We start from the raw sequence: 18,228 nt of genomic DNA, 5'->3' as shown, positions 1-18,228 counted from the left end.
ACCGGAAGAATCTCCAGGGAAATGTCATTTGAACTTTATTCATTCAACAAACACTAATTAAGTACCTATTATGTGCTCACCACACAGAATGGGCAAGAGGCCTGGGAAATACTGTTAGGTCCCTCCCAGTTTCAGCTGCTGTTCTCAAATTGGTACACCATACTTTCCAGTAAGGATCTGTAGACAGCTTGGGGATATCCTCTTCTTAGGTCCATCCAACATCCCTTTGCTTCTTTCTGCATCCTTCTGCACATATGCTGGTATATGGGTCTTGAAGTATTGATGACTCATTCTCACTGGCTCATACTTTGGGGTCCATGGGAGTATGTCAAACCTTGACATACTATTTTTGTTGCGGATGTTGCATGTGGATATTTGGTTTCCCTCTCTTACTTGCTCTTTTGTTTTTTTATGAGAAAGATCCAAAAAGTACACTGCTGCCACTGTTGTTGCCATCTTCCTAAAACCTTGTCAGAACAGAGTTGGACCAAGGTTCTCTAAAACAACAGTCATCTCTAGGAAATAATGACTCATCCCTCTCACTTTTGGGAATCTTTGTTTCCTGGGGCCCTCAGCCCCACCCTGTGCCAGGGTGTGTTGTGGAGGTTAGCAGATGCTGATACACAGAATTCTAAGGGATAAGATCTAATGACTTAGTCCTCAGGTCTGGCCTCTTTGTGAAATGGAGGGAAGGAAGGCATCCCCTAGAACATCTCCTACAGAGAGGACAAAGATTATTGGCAGGAGTTGGAGTCATGCTAACAAGGAGACTTATCACAGGCTTCAGGGAAGATGTTTCACAGCAGTGCTGTTTTCTCAGAAGGTCCCGAGTCACAGAACCTGTAGTGATAAGCCCACGTGCGTGGTCTTCCTAGACAAGCTGCTTTAGGAGTCTGTAGACTGCGTTTTGCTAAGTATTATCTGCAGACTACGTACTCGGAATCACCTGGGATGGGGGCAGTCTATGTCTCTTTGTGTCCCTTCCAAAATTGTAAATCATGGGGAACTAAAGGACGTGACTCTCAACTACTGAGAGGAGCCCCATCAGGGTGCCCACGAGCACCCCGATACCCACAGCACACGTACCCCACTCACAAGGCTGACCAAATTTCAGACTTCAGTTTTAATGGTTAAAGCTGCCTGTGGAAGCCAGGCTGGAGCACGCTCTCACTCGGCCCTCACTTTGCTCCACCTCTCCCTCTTCTTCCACTCCACTCCCACCTCCCACGCTCCCACGCCCTCCACGCCCCTGCTCCTCCTCCAGGTACGGAACTGGCTCAGGGCTAGCATTCTGCCAGGAGGAAAGTGCGCCTCCTTCCGCCAGGCCTAGTTCAGTTCTTTTAACTCGAGAGGGTTGGAGGCAGTGAGGCTCTCGGAAGGGCCGGCCTCCAGAGCTGCCGGGCCGCTCCTAGCGGTCTGGCCCAGGCTGCCCCCGCGGCGCGTGCTGGACGCCTCGGAGCCCGTGCCCTCCAGCAGCTTGGCGACGAAGCCCACACCCGCCGAGCGCAGCAGGCCGCCGCCAGCGCACGCGTACAGCACGGGGTTCACGCTGCTGCTCAGGAAAGCGAGCGCGATGAGCACGTTGCGGGCCAGGTTCAGCCGCTTCCCCACGAGCCCGAACCCGGCGGCCTGGCCGGCCAGCGCTTGGCCTGCCTCAGCCAGGTTCACCACGTGGTAGGGCAGCCAGAAGGCGGCGAAGGTCAGGATGATGAGCACCACCAGGCGGCCGGTGCGGCGGCTGCGGCGGAAGCGCCGGGCCTGTAGCCGACGCCCTATGTCCGAGTAGCTGGCCACCACAGCCAGGAAGGGCAGCAGGAAGCCCGTGACGGCCTCGAAGATTAGATGGAAGGCCCGGTGCCTTTCGCTGGGGTACTTCGGGAAGCACAGGCTCATGTTCGTTTTCGAGGCCACTACTGTGCGGTACACGAGGACGGGTGTGGCCAGCAGAAAGGACAACACCCAGATGCCTGCCAGCACCCGCCGGGCCATCGCCTTGGTGCGCAGCTTCTGGGACACAAAGGGGCGGGCCACAGCCAGTGAGCGGTCTAGACTCATGGCCGTGATAAGCAGGACGCTGGCGTACATGCTGACTCCGCAGACATAGTGACACAGGCGGCAACCAGCCAGTCCAAAACTCCAGGTGCCTTGGGCCAGGAAGTGAAGGAAAAAGGGAGCAGTGAGCAATACGGCCAGGTCGGCCAGGGCCAGGTTCAGCACCATCAGGGCAGTGACGGAGCGCTTCTGCATCCTTTTCAGGATACTCCACACCACAAAGCTGTTGCCGGGAAGCCCCACAGCCAGCGCCACTGACAGCAGGATGATAGCCAGCAGAGAGATGAACTCTACACCTAGTGAGGGGGCTGCTGCAGAAGATATATTGTTCATGGCCGTCGGGAGGACCTGGAGAGTGAGGGCGGACACACGCATGAAAGTAGAGGACCAAGGGTTTCCTGATGCCATGGACACACCTAGGCTGAGAACTCTAGTCTGTCTCCAGGGTCCGCAGCATCAGAGGTCCCCCTGAAATATACTGCCCCCGTCGCTGCAGACTGACATCTTAAAGGGATCTGGTTGAGTACAAAGACTAGTTTCCTAACTGGGTCATGGGGCCCCTTCCTGCCCACAGACCCAATTGCAAAATATACAGTGACCACAGCAGCAGCAGCACTTCCAGACCTTTTCAGTCTCCTCCCCTTAGGAGACCCTAAAGCCCAGAACCAAACAGAGTTCCTGCCAATGCTGCACCCCTTGAAAGGCCAGTCTTTTTGCCCCCTGCCAGGCCCTCAGCCCCTCAATCCCATTACCTTTCCCAATCACCTGCCTACTGTCCCCAGAGATGCCCAGGGTCAACCAGGAATAACAGGGAGGGGAGGAGTTAGTGGACAAGTGACAAGGACAAAGCCTCCAAACTTTTTACACTGGTCAGGCTTTCTTTGGAGATTCCTTTGCACCTTCTTTCATGGCTGCACACCGTCCCACCACCACCACAACCACGGCTGCTCCCAGGAAACTTACTGACAAGCTGTGGCAGGAACTGGTTGGAAGCTGATGCCAATCCCAGGATCAGGGCAGGGTGGCGTAGCCTATCCCTGGATCTGTCCCACTGCCAAGGGCCTGGCCCCAGGTCTAGGTGCTGTTTGCTAAATCAGCCAGAGAGGAAGAACCACAGAGCAGAGGACAGGGAAGACGCATCTTCCTGAGGGTGGGGCTGAAACCCCTACCCACTCCCTTCACTAGGAGGGGGGATAGTCTGTGTTCCAGGGCAACCCAGAAGGCAGGAGGACTCCTCAGAGGTGGGGCCAGAAGAGAAGAGACCAGGAAGGAGCAGTGAGAGAGAAAAGAGGGGTGTGGGGAGTGAGAAGGCTGGGTGTGGCCTCAAGATGCAGGTCTAGACTGGAGAATTGAACAAAGTAGTGAATGGTATCATATAGGAGAAGGAGGTATGGTAGCCAGAGAAGGGAAATGGGCTCAGATTGAGAGGCTACAATGCTGATATCTTTGTGTTTTTTTTTGTTTTGGTTTTTGTTTTTTGTTTTTTGTTTTTTTAAGATTAATAGGAAGTGTAGGTTGGAGCTGTGACTAGGTCCTGGGTCTGGGTTTGGGTTAGATAACATCATGATTTAAAGAGGGCACGTCAGTAAATGCCGAAGGGGGCAGCACTCTGTCCTTGGCTTCAGTTCAAGCTATGATCTAGGTTGTGGGAAGAGGGCCATCTTCCAGCACCCCCTTTCCTCCCCTTACTTAAAGGGATTGGTTCCATTTAGGTCAACCAATTCTCCATTCTCTTTGGTAGAAGCCAAAATCCAAATGGTCTCCTTGGTATCACACAGAATGCCAATTACCTCCCCTTTCCCCAAGCACCTGCCTTGTGCTTGCCCATGTGGTTACCCTGCTGAGTCTGGATTTACGATCTGGGCAAAGAGATTGGCACCACCTCTTTCCTACCTTCTCACAGCCTACTATTCAGTTCCACTTTAGACACACAAAGTTGAGGCCGAGCTAGGCAGGCTGAGCATGAGGAGCAGGAGTGAGGGAGCAGGAACAGTGATGCCTCATGCCCACCCTGCCAAGAGGGGAAACCAGCAATGCAGAAATGGTCCCCTTCCCCGTTTCCTGGACAGAGGAACATCTCCCTTCCTTGAAGTCTCCTGCAAAAGCTAAAAACTAAAAATTCCTGGCGGGTTGTGGTGGTTCATACTGGTAATCCCAGCACTTTGGGAGGCTGAGGGGAGCGGATCGCTTGATGTCAGCAGTTTGAGACCAGCCTGGCCAACATGGTGAAACCCCGTCTCTACCAAAAATACAAAAGTTAGTTGGGTGTAGTGGCATGTGCCTGTAGTCTCAGCTACTTGGGAGGCTGAGGCAGGAGAATCATGTGAACCCAGGAAGTGGAGGCTGCAGTGAGCTGAGATCGCACCACTGCACTCCAGCCTGAATGACAGAGCAAGACTCCGTCTCAAAAAAAAAAAACTAAAAAGTCCTTCCTTCAATCTGACCATGGGCCTTCCTGCTTCCCTTTCAACTCTCACTTCTCAGGAAAGATGCAAAGCGTAATGGTGGCCACTGAGGTCCCTTAACCTTTCCAGAGCCCCCACTTGCTCTGCTTGGAGAAAAGCCAGAGCAGAGTTGACCTCACAGCTGTCAGGCAGAGGATATGAAAAAAAATGGGCAGAAACCGCAGCAAGAACTGAAGTCAGAGTTGAGGAAGGGCTTTCTGACCACACGGGGTGTGAGAGAAGGGCAATGTGCAACAGAGGAAGTTAGGGAACCTCTGCCCAGTGCACGAGGACAGAAAGACTCCCGTGAGGCCTGTGTTTGGGGACAGAAGCTCCAGGGTCAACCAGAGGCCCCTTCAGACAGAAACTGGGTTGTCCTTGCCTCCTCTCTCAAGCTGTTCCCCACCCGCATCTACCTTGATGGCCTTTCTTCCCCACACCCAGGACCAGGCACTCTAAGCATACTCCCTGCTGTTCTAGTTCACAGGTGCTAGTTCATCCCAGTTTTGGTAGCTCTAGCATGACCCAGGGGACTGGGTTTCTTTTGCTGTGTTTTGACTTCTGTCTGGGAGGCAGGGAGGTGTGAGCAGTCGCTAAAGTAGAACCTGGGGTGATGGTCAGGGTAGCCACTTGAGCGGCCAACCATCTCAGTTTGTTGGGAAACCAGCAGGGCTGGGACAAGGAGTTTTCAGAGCTAAAACTGGGAAAGTCCCAGGCCAACTGGGATGAGCTGGTCACCTTAGTGACCACAGATGTGTACTTGTGGATGTCCCCTGAAAAGGATCCCATTCTACATCCCCCAATCAAAGGTGTCAGGATCTAGAACCATTTTTAGACCTAGATATGGATTCCAAAAGGTGGGGGCAGAGAAGTATTGGGGAAGGGGCTAGGAATAGCTAGCAGCACCTTGGAAGGAGCCCAGACTTGGCAAAGAGAAAAAGAATAGGTGCCACTTCTTTGAAAAATTATTCCTGTCCTCTAAATATTCCTGCCATTCCTCATACCCCATGATGGCCAACCTCCAAACTTCCCTGACTGAGTGCTTGCTCCTGGCTCCTTTTCACATCAGGTGGCCTTTGCAGGGAGGATCAGATGGTCAGGGAGGAAGGTAATTCTCAGACTCCCAGGGCCCCTACACCACTGTCCACTCCTTGTGTGCCTGTCTCACACTCACTGGACCAAACACAAGACAGGCAGGAAAACTTTCTTTTCAAACCCTACAGATTCACCTTCCCCTTCAGAGCCATTTCCTCCCTGGAGGCCTTTATAAGCCTCAGAGAATGGATCCCATTCCTACCCCTCATCCAAGCTCCCATACCTCTCCTTCCATTTTCTCCTTTATTTCCAGAGTGGTTCTATGGGTTGGCCTGTGGAACCAGGGCACCTGGGCTGAGGAGGGCAGGTCAAGATGCCACTGAAGGCCGGCACTGCCCAGCCTGGCTTGACCCGGGAGGGAACTAGGTGACTTCAGTACAACTCAGGCATGAAGAACCACCAGGGGAGGCACACTTAAGTCATCATCTAATGGCTTCCCAGTGTATTTCACAATAACAGCTATTGGCAACAAGTAAGCAATGCTGGCACATGGGTACATGCCAACCTGCAAGCACGCAATAGTCCTTAACAGGGACCATCACCACCCTCATAATCCCTGTTTGGAGGAGCCTGGGCCTGCCCCAAGTGTAGAGTAATCCTACCCAGCCAGATCCAAACTCTAGTCAAAGAAGGGTCCCCAAATGTTCCAGAACACTGACCTCCGGAGGGTGGGTGAGGGGTGGAAGGGGACAGGGAAGGGCAGCAGGTTGTAGGGTTTGGTGTCAAAGGTCCCATTCCGGACCGTTCTTCTCCATCCCACCCCCCGGGTCTCCATTGCCGTGGCCCTGCCCCACCACTTTCAGCTGAGGGGTAGTTCGGAGCTCCATGGTCCCCTCCCTAGAGCGGCCGCCCCCTCGGGCCTCCCCAGAGCCTTCGAAGAGCCGCGTGAGGAAACGGGGACCTGCCCGGGGCAACAGATCTCCAGCGGTGAAGACGTAGAGCACCGGGTTGACGCTAGAACTGAAGAAGGCCAAGGCCGTAGTTCCGGCTCGTGCCGCCTGGCCGGCCCCGCCCAGCTTCGCCAAGGCCCCTTCCGGTGGAGCCAGCGCGGCGACCGCCTGCAGAAGGTTGACCGCGTGGTAGGGGGCCCAGAGCAAGCCGAAGGCAAGCACGATGGCGCTCACCAGCCGGCCCACCCGCGCCCCGTGCCGCCCGGAGCCCCAGCGGGCGCCCCGCAGCCGTGCCAGCGTCACGCTGTAGCAGCCGAGCATCAGCCCGAAAGGAAGCACGAAGGCGGTCAGAGTCTCCAGGCTCAGGTGGGCGGCGGCATGGGCCGGCGACGGGTGGCACAGCTGGCATACGCGGTCCCTCCACAGGTGGCGGTAGACTGCAGCCGGGACGGCAAGCAACAGGGCGGCCAGCCAGACGGCCAGCAGCAGGCGGCGGGCCAGGGCCGGGCTGCGCAGCCGGGGCGCCAGGAAGGGGCGGGTGACCGCGAGGCAGCGCTGCAGGCTGAGCAGGCCGGTGAGCAGCACGCTGGCGTACATGCTGAGCGCGCACACGTAGTACACCGCCTTGCAGCCCGCCTGGCCCAGCGGCCAGGCCTGCCCGGTCAGGAAGGCCACAAAAAGCGGCGTGAGCAGCAGCACCGCACCGTCGGCCAGCGCCAAGTGCAGCACAAGCGTGGCCGCCAGCGGTCGCCCCCGTGCAGGCCGCCAGCCCGCCAAGCTCCACACCACGAAGCCGTTGCCGGGCAGCCCCAGCAGCGCCGCCAGCAGCAGGAAGGCCGTGCCTGTGGCCCGCGAAGTCTTCCAGCTCAGCAGTGTCTCGTTCCCTGGGGGACGGTAGCAGACCGACATCTTCTGGGCCTACAGGTGGGTGGAAGGCGCCACATAGGGCGTTCAGGGGTGGGGCAAAACCCCACCTGTGATGCCCGATGAGAAGGGGCCATGCCTCCTCCTTACTTCCCTGCAGCCTGCCTCTTTTCTGCCTGGAAGTCCTGACTTCCACGAGGACCCAGACCCCACCTCAAACACAACTCCTTCTTGGAACCCAGATCCCCTGCTCCCAGTTGACCTGCCCCACTCCTGGCTCCTTCCCAGAGCTCAGTGGTAAACAGGCATAAAGTCCTCACCCCAGGCTGTCACTATCTCTACCACCACTCCTCCAGTCTGGCCCCTCCTTCTTTGTCCAGCCCCATTCTAGCACACCTGGGCAAAACTGGATGGTGGGGTGTAAAGGGACGTGCACAGATCTACTTACCAAGCTGGGAGCAAGCAGGATTGGGGGCCTGGAGAAGCTGAAAGATTAAGCAGCAGTGGGCGAGGTGCCTACTCCTGTCCTATGCCTATCACATTTGCAGAGGGTAAGGCAAGAATGGGGAGGGACAAGATGAGGCTCATCCTGGGCCTCTCCTGGGGCGCCTCCCTCACCCTGCTCCTTCCCATCACCAACGCATCCAGGCGTCCAGGCATGTGAGAGCCTGCCTTGCCAGGAAACAGCATAAGCTGAAGGGGGGCAGTAAGATTCCCTGGCGGTGGAAGGAAATAGGAGGACTCTGCTGAATCCTGACCCTGGTCCTGCTTCTGTTCTCATCCTTCCCCCAGCTCTGGCCCCAATCCTCCCAGCCCACCTTCTGCAGTGTGTATGTTGCCTGGTCTCTCCGGCCTGCAGAGGTGACCCAAACAACTCAGTCCCCCACCTGCCTTATCTTTGCCTGTTTCCAGTCTCCTGGTCCGGCTGAGCCCCTTTTCTTCAGCTCCTGGCCTACTTCCTCCCACCTCTTGCCTCAGGCCCTGCCCCAGTCACTCCACCCTCAGGGCTCTCACCGGGCTGTCAGTGACAGCTTTTCCATGTAAGGCATGGTGCCAGGTTCCAGGAGGAACAGGGGATGCATGGAGGCATAATGGTTAGGGAGTCATGACACAGAACCATGAAGAGGCCCCATTACCAGGCTGCACCAGGATACAAGACAAGAAAGGAAAGGATGAGTAGGGACATACTAAGAAGCAGCCCTCTCTTCTTGGAAAAGTCAAGCAAAACTTGGAAATGAAGAGATTTGAGGGGGGCCTGGCAGATGGATACAGCTGGGGGAAGGGAAAAGAAAGGCCTCTGCCCAAGTAACAGCCAGAACTTGAGGTTGCTTGGGCAGGGCACCAGGAGCACTGTCTCAGTTTGGGTTCTTCCAAAGCAGAGCTTGAGCTAAGGGCTTGGGTACAGGTGATCCTGTATTCTTGAGCTAAGGGCTTGGGTACAGGTGATCCTGTATTTGGGAGGTTAACTCAGGAAGTGAGGGCATAGGGCAAAACAAGAGAGAGGAAAGCCATTAAGAGTATGTTAAGTCCCTTCAGTAGGCCTTGGGAACCTCTGAGAAAAGTATAGATTGCCCAAGACAAAAGACTGGCAGGGTGATCAGTCCAAAGCACTTATTAGGAGAATGTACTTAACGAATGGGCTACAGCATATCCTCACAACAGACAGTGAGAGAGAGTTGTTCTACCTAGGTATATCCAAAACAAGGGGGTCAAGGTATGGAGTTTATGAGGGTTCAAGGTATTTGGTTCAGGGCTAGGGCCAGTTTTTTTCAGTGTTTTGGGCAACAACCTGAATACCTTTTCAAGGCTCTGGCTTGGGCTCAAGCCTCCAGGGGAAATGCAGCTGGCCAGGTCACAGGGCAATCAAGTTACTCTGTGTTTGTCAGGACAAGAAAAAAAGTGGGGAAGCTGGGGGACCCTACAAGGATCCTGGGCAGGAAAGCAGGGATTGTATTCATTTGAGGGTTTCACTGTCAGTGAGAGTCTCAGCTTCCATGCAACTGTCCATCACAGCTGCAACTGAAATCAGAGCTGGGACACAGCGCACCAGAAGCTAAAGTCTTGATGCCATCAAAGGACATCCCTGCCCCATTCACATCTCCTTCACGTCCATTAATTGGCAAAAGGAGAAAAGTGAGAGAGAAGATGACCTAAGTGTGACTGAAGCAGGCAGTTCTGGAAAATGAAGCCAGAGCAATGAGCCAGCCCCTCCTTTGACCAAGGAGGAAGGAAGGAGCAGGTAAGCAGGAAGGCCAGGGTCCCAGACAGGACCCTAATGATCCTGAATCCATGTATCAGGATCCATCCTCTCCTTACACCCTTCCTGGACACAGTCTCATCTCTCATTTTCCAAAGCCCTGCCATGCTGCCATCCCACTTCCCCACACTCCGCCCTGGTTCCCTTTTCCTAAAGCTGCAGCTTACGGCTTCTCCAGTAGGTGGCAGCACACACGGAGCCACTCACATAAACTGCAGCTTCTCAGAGCGTGAGAGCCAGAAACCGTCCCCAGAAATTCCCTCCATAGAAATAAAAAAACACCAGAAGTCACATTTAATCCTTTTACATGGTTCCCATCTACCCTTACAACACATGTCATCACCAAAGACACACATACAAGCTCCAATGGCTTTTGCCAGGTAATTCTTCCTCCAGGACCCCATCTGGCCCCTCCCTCATCCCTCCCCTTGGACTTTGCCCTTCTTACTGGCCAGGCAGGGGGGCCAGAGTCCAGGCTTGACTCATTCCCACCTTGTCCTGGGCTGAGATCCCAGGTTTGTAACAGAAAACACCACTAAAGCCCCAGCACAGGAGAGAACCACCCAGCCCAGAAGTTCCAGGGAAGGAACTCTCCCGTCCACCATGGAGTACCTCTCAGCTCTGAACCCCAGTGACTTACTCAGGTGACTGCTAACCCTCCGCTCTACCCTCCACCTTTAGGGGATATAGGCAGGGCAACAATACTCCACTCAGCCCCTAGGAGACTAACCAGTACTCCTTCCTCTCCTGCTCCCCACTCCACCGTGGGCTTGTCAAGCTCCTGAGCCACCCGCCCCCACCTGCGCTCCATGGTGTCTCCCTCATCCCTAATATATAAACCTAGATCTCTCCCTCCCTAGTCCTCTAGCCACTCTACCCTCATCATGCCCTTTACACTCACCAAGCCCCTCCTCGCCCCTTCTTGACTTTTCTTCTCAACTACCAGGTCAGTATCTAATATAAGCTCGGAGTTTGGACGGAGGGTCTGGACCTCAGCTCCACCACCCCAGCGACCTTTCCGTGTCTGTGATCACAAGCGGACCATCCGGAAAGGCCTGACAGCTGCCACCCGCCAGGAGCTGCTAGCCAAAGTAAGTAGGCCAAGTTCCTCGGTTCCTATTGCAGGGGTAGCCAAGGGGCTCCACAACAGTGGCAACTTGTGATGATGGAGCAGAGGGCTGAAGTCACACAGCTGCCCCTCCCTCTGAGGGCCAAAAGCAGTGGGGTGGGCCCAATGAGCTCTGGTCAATTTGTTCATTTTCCACCTAGTGAGCTTTTCTATGGGAGCAGGGGTTAGCAGGAGATAGGGAGAGTTGGAGGGACGGAATTCAGAAGCCAGTATGGAAAGGTGATTTGTGTGACAAATCAAGTTCAAATTCTGATTCTGCCACTTCCTGCCTGTCAAACCTTGGGAAGTTGTTCAACCTATCAAAACCTCAGTTTCTTCAACTATAAAAAGGCAATAATAATACATCACCTCCTAGGGTTGTTGAAAGGAGTAAGAGGATAATGTAGGTAAAGTCCTCATACCTGGCACAGAGTAAGGACTCAAAAAGGTTAAACACTATTGCTGAAAACACTTCTGGAGAACTCTGAGGGTGTGGGAAGTGAGGTGCAGCATTGCAGATAAGACAGAAGGGTGACTTCGTGAGAACCTGGCTTGTTTTCCAATTCCAAACCAGAAGTGACTTGGAGGGGAGCAAGGGGAGATGCCAATGACATGGTAGGAGCAAAGAGGAAAAAGGTCAGCCTCTAGCTAGGATCCCCAAAAACTGAAGAACACAGCTGCAGCCTTTAGGAGGTATCAAAGTGCCAGAAAGTCAAGGTGGGACATCGACCAATGTCTAGAGCCAACTGATGGATGTTGGGCAGCTAAAGAGGGAAGGGGCATGGGATAAGACCTGCCCTTCCTTCTTGCTTCTTGCCATTGGGCAGGCATTGGAGACCCTACTGCTGAATGGAGTGCTAACCCTGGTGCTAGAGGAGGATGGAACTGCAGTGGACAGTGAGGACTTCTTCCAGCTGCTGGAGGATGACACGTGTCTGATGGTGTTGGAGTCTGGTCAGAGCTGGAGCCCTACAAGGGTAAGAGGCCTATACTGAGGCTGCTTCCAATGCCCGTCCTTTAGAGCTTTCCCGGGCTTCCTCTCTAGCTTAACACTGATCCTGGGGACCAGGTGCAGGGGGAGTTGTGGAATTGTCAAGGATGTCACACAGTGGACAGAAAGTCCAAGCGAGGGAGGGTCTGACCCAGTGCTGATGGAGATTAGTGGTGGTTGTCTGGTATGAGGATCTACTGCACTGACAAGGGTGTCCTACAGAGTGGAGTGCTGTCATATGGCCTGGGACGGGAGAGGCCCAAGCACAGCAAGGACATCGCCCGCATCACCTTTGACGTGTACAAGCAAAACCCTCGAGACCTCTTTGGCAGCCTGAATGTCAAAGCCACATTCTACGGGCTCTACTCTATGAGTTGTGACTTTCAAGGACTCGGCCCAAAGAAAGTACTCAGGTCAGAAATCAACATGTCATACTGCCCCATCCCCTACAGTTGGATAGTCCCCATAATTCCTCCTCTTGTACCCACCTACCCCTAGTTAGCTCTTGCTTGTGGAAAGTCCTCATCTCCCAGCTCGATGGCTTCCTCCCAGGTTTTCCAAATCATCTGATTTCCTCTTGTCTCTGCCCTTCAGGGAGCTCCTTCGTTGGACCTCCACACTGCTGCAAGGCCTGGGCCATATGTTGCTGGGAATTTCCTCCACCCTTCGTCATGCAGTGGAGGGTGCTGAGCAGTGGCAGCAGAAGGGCCGCCTCCATTCCTACTAAGAAGGGGCTCTGAGCTTCTGCCCCCAGAATCATTCCAACCAACCCACTGCAAAGACTATGACAGCATCAAATTTCAGAACCTGCAGACAGTACAAGCTAGATAACTCACCCAATTTCCCCACTGTCCTCTGATCCCCTCATGACAGAACCTTTCAGCATAACGCCTCACATCCCAAGTCTATACCCTTACCTGAAGAATGCTGTCCCTTCCTAGCCACCTTTCTGGCCTCCTGCTTGCCCTGAAAGGCCAAGATCAAGATGTCCCCCAGACATCTTGATCCCAGCCTGACTGCTGCTACATCTAATCCCCTACCAATGCCTCCTGTCCCTAAACTCCCCAGCATACTGATGACAGCCCGCTCTGACTTTACCTTGAGATCTGTCTTCATACCCTTCCCCCCAAACTAACAAAAACATTTCCAATAAAAATATCGAGTATTTACCACTAAGACTTCTGACTCCAATTTAAACCAGGAAAGGGATGGGGTGGGTACCCCATTTTGCCCTCCCCCATCAACACCCAGTCCCAGATCCAAAGCCTCAGTCTTCAAGTATGGAGTTCAATGCCCGCCTCCGCTTGGCCACCGCACCCTGCTGCTGTTCCCAAGCCTCTCGCCGCTTTAGGAAGGTAGTCAAGGCCACATTTCGAGCCACATGGTGGCCGAAAGGGTCTCTTATCAGCTCCTGGTTCTGCTCCCCTGCAAAGGGAACCACTCATGTTTAGTACTACCATGCTCAAAGACAGACTCTAGCTGAGGTAAAGATCCCTCCATTTCCCCCAGACCCTGGGACTGCCACTGGGATAAAGTGAACACTTCACTTTCCAAAGAACAGAAGTCAGAGGGCGGGGTGAGGGCAGAGGACTGCACAATCAGTCAGCGGGAGGGAAGGGGAAAGCAGACTGCTAAGAACCCATGAGCAAGACCACCCTTTGGAACTAAAGACTGTTGAATTTCAGTAGACTTCCCGGCTACCCAGTGATCTGGAGTAAGAGAGGGGAGAGTCTGGAAACATCAGAGAGGGGCTGGTACTCACCCAGCTCAGCAGCAATTTCCTTCCGGGCCCTCAAGGCTGCTCCACTCCAGATGGCATCTAGCACACGGCTGCCATGGCGACTACAGGCCAGAGCCACATATTGTCCCTGTATGGAGACAAGCAAAGTCGGTCTCCCTAGCAAAATCCACAAAAGTGTATTTTGGGGGCTTGTGGAGAGTGAATTTTCTGAAGAGTTTAAGGGCTGAATTAAAATAGTCTAGGAATTACATAGCCTTTTTGAGTCTGATGGTACAGTCTGGGGAAAGCTCATATTCTCTAAATGGATGATGGTGGGGAATCAAGGCAGAAGCCAGAAATCTAACCTTTAGATTCTGCAGCACATGGCGGCGCTGCTTGCGCGTCACAGAGGGGCTGGTCAGGATGGCATCGAGCACATGAGAGCCAGCAGGACTCTGGGCCAGGGCCAGAAGTTGTGGTCCCGTCAAGGCACCCAGACTTCGAAGTACAAGACCAGGAGTGGAGAAGTGCAGCAGATGCTGGAGCAGTAGAGACCCAAGGACTGTCACATCCCCCAAGACTCTGGCTGCGGCCATTGCCACCTGGCAGTGCAGAGATTGGAAATTAGGAGGCACTAACAAGCCAGGTGGATGAGCCCATCCCTAGAACACTGCCACCTCCACCTGGATGAAGTCACCACTCTCATCTCAGAAGAGAGGCCTTGCTAAACCCTGGGAGGCCTGGCTCTCAATTAGTCACTGGCTTGGCCTCTCCCCTACCTCACCTGGTGCTCTGCAGGCACTGCCCCCTCCTCCTCCATCAGTCCATAGTACACCTCATAAGCCATCAAAGTGGCAAAGAGAGGCACACAGGCCACTTGCCGGGATGAGGGCTCTGCACAGTGGAATGCCTAAAGGAGAAGACAAAATATGATGAACCTGAGAACTTCTCCATCCCTAACCTCAACTTTAAGGGAACACCTTCAGGAAAGGAAAGAAGGCCCAACTCCACAAGAATGTGAGCTCCATGAGAGCAGATGTCATGCCTTGCTGTATCCCCAGCCTCTATCACATACAGGGGTTAATAAACGTTTATCCCTTAAATAAACTTCTCTCTTAGTTCTGGGAGACAATTTTTGTTCCAGAACTGTGAAATAACATTTGGCCTCAGCCAGGCGCGGTGAGCCGAGATTGCGCCATTGCACTCCAGCCTGGGCAACAAGAGTGAAACTCCGTCTCAAAAAAAAAAAAAAATTAGCTGGATGTGGTGGCGGGCACCTACAGGCCTCATTTTCCCCCATTCCTGTGAACTCCTTGGGCATTAGACTTCCTGAGTCCAGAGGTACAAAAACTTAAGATTAGATAAGTCCTAACAGGTAGAAGTTGAACGGAGGGCATAAACAGATTGTGGGTAATATCCACTCACCTCCAACAAGAGCTGTAGGACCTTAGCTTGGTAGGCCCCAACTCTGCGACATGCCCCCACCAGGGCAATGACTACCCCTGGGTGGCCCTGGGCCAATACAGCTTCCAGGACAGGGCTCAGCTCCTCAAACACAGGGGACAGCTGATGGGAAACATGGAATGTAACTTTGGCATTCTGGTAATGGTAGACCACATTATTCAGAGAAATCTTCCCAATGAAAACAACTAAAAATGCTAGATAAAACATAAAAAGCATTGCCAGTATCAGGACTTTTGTTTGGCTAGATAAGGCCCAGGACAAGGGGGCAGTCTTAGAAGTGCCACCTCACAGGAAGGAACTTTAAGTGGCTCTTCCCTGTGTGTAAGGGAGCACTAGGGGCAAGGGAAGACTAAAATTAAACTGCACTTCCACTCTAACACCCAACACATGAGACCACAGGGAAGCCCACCTTAGTCCTAAGCAGCAAAGGAAAAGAGAAGCTATGGCAACAGCTCTAGCATTCATGTGGGCTTATAGCCAAGTACCAGAGTCTGGGTAGGCCATGGAACCTCAAGCTGTAAACCTGAATAAAGCCAGTCTCTTGCTGGTCCTCATACCTGAGAGAAGTCAAAACAAATCCTCACTGGAAGGTGGGCACCTTTATCCTAAGCTCTGGAAAACCTCAAAGAATAGCTTTTCAAGGGCAAAGGCCAGCACAATGTCAAAGATATATAGAGGCAGACAGACCATAAAATAAGGTCTAATGATCAAGAATTAGCAGAAACAGATCCAGCTCAGGTTTCCAACTCACCAGCTCAGGGGTAGTGACTGCATCCAGTAAGCGCTGCAAAGGGAAGTTGGCAATGGGATGTGCAGCCAGGGTCTGCAGCTGCCCCTGCAAGTGCTCCTCAAAGAGGCTCTGGAGCCTTGGGGGCTCCAACACCAGCAGGACCTGCTCCAGGAGTCTGGAGCTCGTCTGATCTCGGAGAAATAGCAGTAGGGGACTAGGGACAAGAAGGGCATCAGGCAGTCTTAACTCCATTTCATGTAAAATACAGTTGCACTACATCACCTCATTCATTTCACACAGCCCCACCAACTTTGGTCGATCCTGAGGCCCTGACCATACCTGCCATCTACTGAGGAATTGCGAGTACTCAGGTACCCAATCACAGCATTGCAGAGATGAGCGCAAAACTGGGGAAGTTTGCGGTGTAAAACTTGTAAAGCCACTTGAAGACAGAAGCTGGAGATCTTATCAGTGATAAACACTGTGGAGAGAGGGCAGAAATAAAGCAGCTTTCTCAAAATCCAGACAACCTGCATAACCTCAAACTTTAGGCAACAAGATACAGGGCACTATGGACACAAAGGGACTATACAAAGTGCTTTGAACATCAAACCAGACCAGGTTTGAAAAGAAGAGGAATAACCTGACCTAAGGGCCTTGCTTGGTGGTAAAATCACCTCTGGAAAAGTAGATACGAGACCCTCCTCCTACTTCCCTCCTTACCTGCAATGTCCTTCAGAAAGGAGGAGCTCAGGTCCTGAAGGCGATTCAAAAAGGTTTCAGGGACTTCAAAATCAGCTGGCTTACATTCCTGAGCTGGGGCCTTCTGTGCTTCTGAAGGAAGATTAAGAACATGTGCAGTGGGGAGATCATAAACTGCCATCCAGGAGAGAAAAATTCCATAGATGAACAAGGATTCCGCTTAGAGATGCAGAACAGATGTAGTACAACTGAATGTCTCTTCTGGATGACTGAACTGAGACTACATTTCTGTCTTAATTTTTCTAAGAAACTTCAACCAGCTTCCCCATGGTCCACAGAAGACAGTTCAATCTCCTCAGCCAGGTATTCAAGGCATTCCAAAATAAAGCCTCATTTAAACTCGCTAACTTTATTTCCCAGAGTTTTTCAAAATGTGGATCACAGCTCAAGACAGTATCATGAAATCAAGTTAGTGGTCTCAACTAGCATTTTTTTTTTAATGAAATAGAGCAGAATACAGTTTTGAAAAGGAAAAAAAAATAACAGAGTGGGCTGCATGTAGTAAGGGTATTGTTTCCTGAACTTTTGCTTGAGTCCAGTGTGTATGTTATTTTTGCTTGAGTCCATTTGTATATTAAGTCATGCTTAAAAAAAAAAATTTCCCCTCCTGCGTCCATTCTAATAGCCTTCCCCCAAACAAAACTGTACATCCCTACCTCTGGGCCTCTGCACACACTAATCTTTGGCTTGCTAAACCCTGTTCAGATTAGGACAGTCAAGCTAATTCTTCCAGGTCAAGCTCCCCCATGAAGACTTACTCTTTTGTTTACTGTCTCACTCTGAACTTTTAAAATTCTTCTTCCCCATAGGTCCACTTTCCTCTTGTAATACTTACCAGATGATTGGGAACCACGGGGCCTGGCTCTCTCAGACTCCAGAATAGTCCCTCCTAACACCTGAAGCAGAGTTCTGACCACGAAGCTGCCATGTGTGTCTCCACAGTAGACAAGAAAATCATCACACACCTCAGCGGCTAGTCCCAGGACCAGCTCCTCCAGGGTCTCCGTGGGACCATCCTTCCCATCCTCCTCCTCCTCCTCCTCTGCAGCACTCCCCAGCAATCGGGGGAGCTGTAGCAAAGCACTTTGCAATACATGGACCCCGCATCGGTGACAGGCCACAGTGCGCAAGTTGGAGCGCAGAGCAGCCCATACGCGACAAAGCGGTTTCAAGGGACTGAATCCCAACAGTTCCTGCAGCATCTCACTGCCAGTCCTGTTCGTGGACAAAGCTAGGGCCTGAGTCTCTACTTCCTTCATAATATTGTGCACCATCAGATCTGGAAAAGTGAAGAAAGACACACTTTGAAGAGACTTAGTAGAGAATACGGTTATGTACCCGCGCTTAACCAAGGGTCGTGGGTCGGAGGCCGAGGAAGAGGACATGGGAAATGAAACTAAGTCCCCACGCCCTGCCGACCCTAGAAAGTTTCCTTGCCTGCCCTGGATTTGATGCTCTTGGTCTAAACACCGAAGTTGCTGCCTACCTCGTTCTTCCCCAGTCTCGGGAGCCTCTTTCAACGCTGACAGCGCCCGGCGGAAATATCCCAGAGCTTCCGGGCTCAGGTGCGGATGCGAATCTGAAGCCGGCTCCGAGCGCCCATCCGGAGGCGGCCAGGGTTGCCGCTTACGGCCCGGTAAGGGGCGCCCCGACCCCTTGGCCCCGCGCCCCCATTTGCCACCAGCTGGGAACCGGCGCCCCACCTTGTGTGGAGAGCGCGGACCCAGCCCCATGTGTGCTTCGCGACCTGTCCGGCTGCAAAAGCTTCCTTAGCTGCGGACGGACCTTCAACGACGCCAAGCGTGCGCCTACTCCAGACCAAGTTTAGAAACGCTGGCGCGCTCCTGACGC

General features: G+C 53.0%; 4 protein-coding genes across 9 annotated transcripts; 1 reads left to right on the top strand and 3 right to left on the bottom strand.

Moving 5' to 3' along the window:
* Nucleotides 1-12: 12 nt before the first annotated feature.
* On the bottom strand, nt 13-2,542 carry LTB4R (leukotriene B4 receptor). Its single transcript, XM_054529928.1, has one exon. The coding sequence runs from the start codon at nt 2,458-2,460 to the stop codon at nt 1,327-1,329; it is 1,134 nt and encodes a 377-aa protein (XP_054385903.1). The 5' UTR covers nt 2,461-2,542; the 3' UTR covers nt 13-1,326.
* Nucleotides 2,543-6,112: 3,570 nt separating this feature from the next.
* LTB4R2 (leukotriene B4 receptor 2) lies at nt 6,113-9,748 on the bottom strand. Its single transcript, XM_009248974.4, has 2 exons — nt 7,794-9,748; nt 6,113-7,399 (listed from the first exon to the last, which is right to left on the bottom strand). Exon 2 carries the CDS (start codon nt 7,388-7,390, stop codon nt 6,314-6,316), a length of 1,077 nt encoding a protein of 358 aa, XP_009247249.4. The 5' UTR covers nt 7,391-7,399; nt 7,794-9,748; the 3' UTR covers nt 6,113-6,313.
* Nucleotides 9,749-9,890: 142 nt separating this feature from the next.
* On the bottom strand, nt 9,891-18,227 carry NOP9 (NOP9 nucleolar protein). Of its 6 annotated transcripts, none has more exons than XM_002824611.6 (10): nt 17,864-18,227; nt 17,213-17,656; nt 16,339-16,449; nt 15,955-16,096; nt 15,637-15,829; nt 14,847-14,987; nt 14,206-14,331; nt 13,787-14,023; nt 13,464-13,569; nt 9,891-13,126 (listed from the first exon to the last, which is right to left on the bottom strand). In XM_002824611.6, the coding sequence occupies exons 1-10, from the start codon at nt 18,108-18,110 to the stop codon at nt 12,969-12,971; spliced, it is 1,905 nt and encodes a 634-aa protein (XP_002824657.2). In that variant the 5' UTR covers nt 18,111-18,227; the 3' UTR covers nt 9,891-12,968. The 6 variants fall into 6 exon arrangements, with proteins under 6 accessions (XP_002824657.2, XP_009247252.2, XP_024087134.2 ...); XM_009248977.3 differs by having other exon boundaries at nt 16,339-16,491; nt 17,864-18,212; XM_024231366.3 differs by having other exon boundaries at nt 16,339-16,491; nt 18,081-18,183.
* Nucleotides 10,529-12,428, top strand: CIDEB (cell death inducing DFFA like effector b; the record flags this gene model as incomplete). The annotated part of the gene is made up of 4 exons (XM_002824627.5): nt 10,529-10,693; nt 11,538-11,687; nt 11,924-12,114; nt 12,296-12,428. Coding segments are annotated over 4 exons (639 nt in total), but the record flags the coding sequence as incomplete, so codon positions are not given.
* Nucleotide 18,228: the final 1 nt, after the last annotated feature.

This window comes from Pongo abelii, chromosome 15 (genome assembly GCF_028885655.2).
Source record: "Pongo abelii isolate AG06213 chromosome 15, NHGRI_mPonAbe1-v2.0_pri, whole genome shotgun sequence".
In the NCBI taxonomy this organism is placed as follows: domain Eukaryota; kingdom Metazoa; phylum Chordata; class Mammalia; order Primates; family Hominidae; genus Pongo; species Pongo abelii.
This window is presented reverse-complemented; position numbering and strand designations above follow the sequence as displayed.